The 6,523-nt window shown below is 31.0% G+C and overlaps 1 protein-coding gene across 3 annotated transcripts; it reads right to left on the bottom strand.

The window, feature by feature from the left end:
- Nucleotides 1-2,888: 2,888 nt before the first annotated feature.
- On the bottom strand, nt 2,889-5,687 carry LOC120170243 (nucleolar GTP-binding protein 1-like). Of its 3 annotated transcripts, XM_039178220.1 has the most exons (3): nt 5,602-5,687; nt 3,159-5,199; nt 2,890-3,039 (listed from the first exon to the last, which is right to left on the bottom strand). In XM_039178220.1, the coding sequence occupies exon 2, from the start codon at nt 5,184-5,186 to the stop codon at nt 3,162-3,164; it is 2,025 nt and encodes a 674-aa protein (XP_039034151.1). In that variant the 5' UTR covers nt 5,187-5,199; nt 5,602-5,687; the 3' UTR covers nt 2,890-3,039; nt 3,159-3,161. The 3 variants fall into 3 exon arrangements, with proteins under 3 accessions (XP_039034152.1, XP_039034153.1, XP_039034151.1); XM_039178221.1 differs by lacking the exon at nt 5,602-5,687 and having other exon boundaries at nt 2,889-3,034; nt 3,154-5,231; XM_039178222.1 differs by lacking the exon at nt 5,602-5,687 and having other exon boundaries at nt 2,889-3,031; nt 3,157-5,231.
- Between the last annotated feature and the right edge of the window lie 836 nt (nt 5,688-6,523).

Below are 6,523 nucleotides of genomic sequence, written 5' to 3'. Positions count from 1 at the left end.
TTTAGCCTTTTGTCATTTCAAACTATTATTCAATCTGTACAAGATGCATATTCTCCCTTATTATATATTTTAAAATAAAAATAAAAATAATTAATATAATTTAGAATAAAACTTTAATTATTAATTTTATAATATTATAAAATAATTGATTATGTGAAGGGTTATTAATTTTTCACATTACAATCGGTAAAATATATTAAAGCATATCATTAATAAATTATTGAGTTAATTGCATCATATGCCCCTATACTATAACTTTCATTTTAAATTTGTCCTTAAACTTCTGAATATTCTAATTTCATCCCTAAACTATGACCCTCTTTATAAATTCCTCCCAAAACTATTGAATATTCCAATTTCATCCCAAAAGTCATCTAGATATGTAATTAATTTCAACAATAATTTAAGGTAAATTTTATTTTTTTTCAAACATATAATAATATAACTTGACATAACGATTTTATTAACAAGGGATGTGGTTAGTATATACGGCTAATTTGGGATGAAATTGAAATGTTCAAAAGTTTGAGGACTAATTTAAATGATAGTCATAGTTTAATGATGAAATTAAAATATTTAAAAACTTAAAGACCAATTTAAAATGAAAGTCATATTTTAAGATCATGGATGCAATTAATTATAAATTATTGGATTTTTAAAACCCTAGCCTAGATAATTTTTCCCATGTCGTTTCCTTTTAGTTTTTTTTCACAGATGGACGAATTTAACCGTTGAATAAAAAAAATTAAAACTAACGATTCATTGGACATCTTTCCATGATCCCCTGGTATGATGTGCTAATAATAACAATAAAAAACTAACATTGAAACAAATAATAATAAGGCTTAATATAAAAATTACTATCCAAATTATACATTTTTTTCATTTAGGTGTTTAAATTATTTTTCGATCACTCTAGATGTATAACATTTTCAACGTTATACATTTAGGTGATTGAATCGTTATCTCCGTTAAATAATACTATCACTTTTATAAAATTTTAAAAATTTTATTTAAATTAAAAAACTTAAGATTATAATTTTTGTAAAAAAAACTCATAAGAAATAAAACTAAAAAAATCTAAAAATCTTTATTTCAATTTTTTACCACCGCTTATCACTACCAACGTCATCAATCAACTAAACAGCACACGTCATTTGACCACTATCATTAATTTTTGTAATCAACCAAATACCCTACAATCGTGTAAATATAAGATTTCACTATCATTAATTTTTGCCGCTATTATCAATTTTGATGCAATTAGAGGTTAGAGTAGAGGTGGATATATGGGTTAAGGCCCGCGGGTTACCCGTTTAACCCACGACCCATGCGGGTTTTGGACATTAAAAACTGAAGCTCGTTTAAATTGCGGACTTTTTAGCCCGGACTGTTAAACCCGCGGGTTTAATGGATATAACCGCGGATAGCCCGCGAAGCTCGCAATAGCTCACTTAATTTAAAATTTATAAAATTTTAGAGAAAATAAACTTAAAGAATTTTATAGAAAAAGAAAATAAATTACCTATAAATATGATGTTACTTATCACCATTTTAGTTCTTAAATTTATTAGGGCATTTGTCGTAATTATACCACTGCTTGATATTTTTTTTTCATTTACAATGTATCAAAATATTCTTCATTTAAAAAAATAAAAATTAAAAGATTTATATAGTATTTTAGTCTTATAAAATTTACATCATTATCACGTTGGTATTTAAAGATTTTTTATTTAATTTTGACCTTTATTTTTTCATGAAGTATGTTATCTATTTGGTTCTTTAATTATAAAAAGTCACATGATATTATAATAATATATCACATGACACGTAATATTTTGATTAAAAATAAGAAAGAAAAGTAAAAGAAAAAATTGAAAACACACACTTTCAACTTTCAAAGGCTTTTACAAAAGAAAATGTTAAATTTGTATAATGTTTGACTTTGTTGAATTTTTATGTTTGAATTTCTGCTTCAAGACACTATTGTGTCTTCATATTATAGCATTAAATAATCGTGTTTTATAAAAGTATAATGTGATAATTGTTTTATTTGTTTTTCAATTTGGTGATATAATTGAATATATTTTTTTAATTTGAGTTTAAATAATTATATTGTTATATATATATATATATTAATGATTAAAAATTAAAAAAATATTATTTTATAATCATATTATACTATTTAAAATAAAATTTAAATATTATTTATTTTTTAACGGTACTTCATTCCTTTTCAAGTTACATGATTATTTTTAAAAATGTAGCAAGTTAAAACAATATTCTTTATTAAATTTAAAACATTTAAAATTATTTTTATTTAATAGGCCGCGGGTAAATCCATTTAACTCACGAGATAAATAGACGGACCGCGAGCCTTAGAATTCAAAACCGTTTATAATTACAGACTTTTAAAAACCGCTCTGTTTAAGCTCACACCGTTAAAATTCGCAAGCTAAACAGACGGATAACCCGTATACCTACCTCTAGGTTAGAGTAAGATATTTCAATCATTCGACCGATCATACACCATTAAAAATTTTACTAACAAAGTTGGTGACATATGATGGTGACAAAGCGATTGAAGTTAGTATTTTAGAAGATTCTAAAACTTTTTAATAATTTCAAAAAAATGAATAGTCTCTAAAAAAAAATAACACGTTCCATCTAACGACAAAATTTATCAGCTGTAATTATTCAAACAATTAAAAATATAACACAACATTAAAAATCTAAATTAACCAAGAAATAATTTATACTCCTAAATAAATAATAATAATTTAAACACTTATTTTTAATTAATCCTAATAATATCAAAATTACTTGTCTAAATTGTATTTTTCCAACAGTATCTTGTTTATTATAACAAAAATATAAAGAGCATAATTAAAGGTTCTTTCTCCCCATAACATATTTTAAAATTGGGTGCCGCACAGCCACCACTGGCCAACAGAATTAAAGCCCAAAAAACAAATGTTTCTCAACGCACAAAATTAATGGTTCTTTCTCACCATAACATATTTTTGATCTCCTGAAAAGCAAAAAAAAAAAAAAAAAAACCAACATAATTAAAATAAGAGAGAATGCACGGTGATAGCACATCATTAAATGAAGATAAAATGAAAAACTAAGAATAATGCATGTGAATAGCCTTACAAGTCTTAACGTCTTTGTGTCTTTCCAATGGATCGTTTCCCAGAAAACAGGTGCTTTGGTTTCAATGTCGGAATAACCCTATCAGCCTCTCCACGACGAGCATTCTTGTTCCTCTTCTTAACAGATTTCTTTGCCAATTTAATCGCCTTAATCTTTTGAGCAGAGTCCTTCAAGCCCTCTCCAGGTACAACTTCACTAGGAGGTCGTGATCGTGACCTTGACCGAGATGCAGACCTCAAGCGTAGCTTCTTGCTTGCTTGGTTGCCATCTATATCCATAGCATCACCACCATCAGCCTCTCCACTGTCAACAGACCGCTCCCTTTTCCGGCCCCTCGACTTGCTACGAGCACGTTTAATTGCAAGAGAGGGATCCAACCCCAATGAAGATAGCTGCCTGCCCATTCTCTCTGTTGTGAACTTTCTATCGGTGTCGAACTTTCTGGGTACAATGGGCCTACTTTCTGCTGTGCTTTTCTTCATCCTATGCTGTTGAATGAGAAAGTTTTTCTTTTTCCTAATCTCAGCTAGTGCTTCTTGCTCTTCCGGGGATAATTCTTCACCATCCATCTCAAACTCATCACCTTCCTCCTCTGCTTGCCGAAGACCCTCTTCACGCTCCAACTCTTCAAGTCTTAACAAGATATCTGGGTCAATAAAGTCGTACACATTGTGACCATCAAGAATTTCAGGCAATATATCCTCTTTCCATTCATCATTTGCCAATAAATAGTGCTTCTTCAAACTAGCAGAGTATACACCAGCACCACCATTCTCCTCCTCCAAATCCTTTTCGGTTTTCCTCTTCATCTCCTCTGCCACTTGCTTAGCTTTAGCCTCCAAAACTGCCTGAGGTATGCAAGGAGGACGCTCCTTCTGATCCCGTGGTTTCGGTAATGCAACATGAAACCTATTAAGGCAGTCATTTATTTTTTTTGATTTCATCTTCAATTCAACCCTCTGATTCAATAACCTTTCACAAGCTGCATTCTTCACAGCAATCACTCCATCCTCAGTCAAAGTGCTCATAGTCAACAGCACCCCTTCTTCATCCGTAGGCTCACCTCCTTGACCAATCACAGTCTTCATGGCTTCAGCTTTTATCTCATTGATCAATTTCCTGTCTTCCTCGGATATGCCATCCAATGGCTGCAAATCAGTCTTATTGCAAACAATGATCAAGGGTTTGTTCAAAAAGAGAGATTTAATGCTTTGAAAAAGGGCTGCTTGCTGGGCAATGCTGTACCCACATGACCCAGACATATCCAAAAAGAACAACACCGCAGCTCGTAGGTGAGCCAATGCTGTAATGCTGCACATCTCAATAATGTTTCGATCTTCAAATGGCCTGTCCAAAATTCCAGGTGTATCAATTACTTGATACCTCAGATACTTGTAATCTGTATGACCCACAAAGAGCGACTTGGTAGTGAAAGCATAAGGCTGGACATCCACATCAGCCCTTGTGATTTTGTTCATAAATGAACTCTTACCAACATTGGGGTACCCACAAATCAAAATGGTTCGAGTATTTGGATCAATAGATGGCAGCCTTGCCATATGTTGCCTAATCTGCTCAAGGTAAGCAAGACTAGGGCCAATCCTTTTTATGACAGTACACATTCGACCAAGAGCAGCAACCTTGAGCGACTTGCATCGATATAGCGAGTCACCATACTTCAATAGCTTGACATAATCTTTAGCAATCTTGCTAATGAGATTCCTAGCTGTATTTATCTGGCCAAGAGCAAGCTTGTAGTGATCCTTGTTATAGAGGACATGAAGAAGATCACCATAAAAAGGATGGATATCATCAAGGCGAGGAAACTCCTCAATTATTGTCGAAAGCTTCTCATGAAAATTCTGTTGGGTGTATTTCACTTTGCGCATATAAAACTGGCGTAGACGGGAAATCGCATACCCTTTGTGGACAACAGTCGGTGTTTGACGTTGCGTACGGGAGAGAATAATATCTACGAAATCCTTCCCATTTGGTACAACAGTGATTTTCTTGAAATTATATTGAACCATTTTTACTGTTGATCTGAAGCAAAACCAAGATGAGTTAGGCTAAAATTAAAAGGATTCTGGCAACAATTTGAAATTTGAAGGCATTGCTTAATAGACATCTGATTAAGTGTTTTCTTTCGGCAAACTAAATCAAACAAAAACATATTTATGAGATTATTTTCTTTATATTCAAGGAAAAATCTAAGCAAATAAAAAAAAGGTTACAGAAAGATTCAATTTGCTAAAAAAAACAAATATAAAAGCCCTAAACAAATTCCCATGAAAATAGATATGCAAAAAATAACATAAATCAACTAAAATAAATAAGATAAATATGATTATCATTTCTTCAATGAAACTAGACAACTTGTAGCAGAAGCTTAGAAATCAACAACAAAATTCAGGAATAAAAACTTAAAACAGGAAGAACACTCACAGGCTTCAGTTTATAAGCTCTTTTTCCTTCAAACCAAACAAGAAAAAGAAAATGCTAACTGAAAATTTCCCTTGAGAAGTGGAGATCAAGAGGGAGGCGACACTAGAGTTTCAGTATTTATAGCCAATTTTCGTCGGCCTAAAGATTTGAGGAGGCAATACTAGGGTTTTGGATTCTATACTTCTCGGTAAATTTCAAAAATCTCCCAATATGTATAATAATTACAATAATACCCACGCTTCCATAGGTCTAATTCTAAATTTATCCCCTCAGTTTATGTAATATGAGAAAATAGTCTTCCTACTTCATTTTGTGAGAATTTGGTCCTTACACTGTACAAGATTTGAGAAGTTAGACCTATTGTTATAAACATGTGACACGAACAAAACGATCTCAGTGATTAAAGGGATGATCTTTATCCTTAAATGTTATAGGTTTGAGCACGAAGTCTGCAGTGATGTTTGAATATCCATCATTAAATGATTGAGAGTTTTTTAAACAAATACTACCTTATAATGTTTTTCTTTACTAATTTATTTCATATAAATTGTAAAATCATGAGTGACACTAAGAAACTTAGCAACATATGCACAATATTGTAATATTGATAACCCGTATACACGAATCAATACGAGTTACAGATGTCACATCAGAAATTCAAAACATTTCTTTAATTAAACTGAGTAAAATTTTGTTTCATTCAAACATCACCAATACGAGAAAAATCGTAATATAATATTTTTGGTTACCAATTCAAAACTAATTTCAAGCAGCGATAGACAGTTCTATTCTGTTTCATAAAATAAATAAGATTGTCTAACAAGTTTGATTTAGAACCCAAGTTAATTTTTTAAGTATAGTTTACTATCATAATATTTATTCATACTATTAATTATATTTAATACTAATTATATTAAGAAAT

The sequence above is a fragment of the Hibiscus syriacus genome, unplaced genomic scaffold (assembly GCF_006381635.1).
Source record: "Hibiscus syriacus cultivar Baekdansim isolate YM2019G1 unplaced genomic scaffold, ASM638163v2 tig00111774_pilon, whole genome shotgun sequence".
Lineage (NCBI taxonomy): Eukaryota > Viridiplantae > Streptophyta > Magnoliopsida > Malvales > Malvaceae > Hibiscus > Hibiscus syriacus.
This window is presented reverse-complemented; position numbering and strand designations above follow the sequence as displayed.

Bases quoted from the DNA above. Each gene is read 5' to 3' on its own strand.
- LOC120170243 (XM_039178220.1), bottom strand. From the start codon at position 5,186: ATGGTTCAATATAATTTCAAGAAAATCACTGTTGTACCAAATGGGAAG.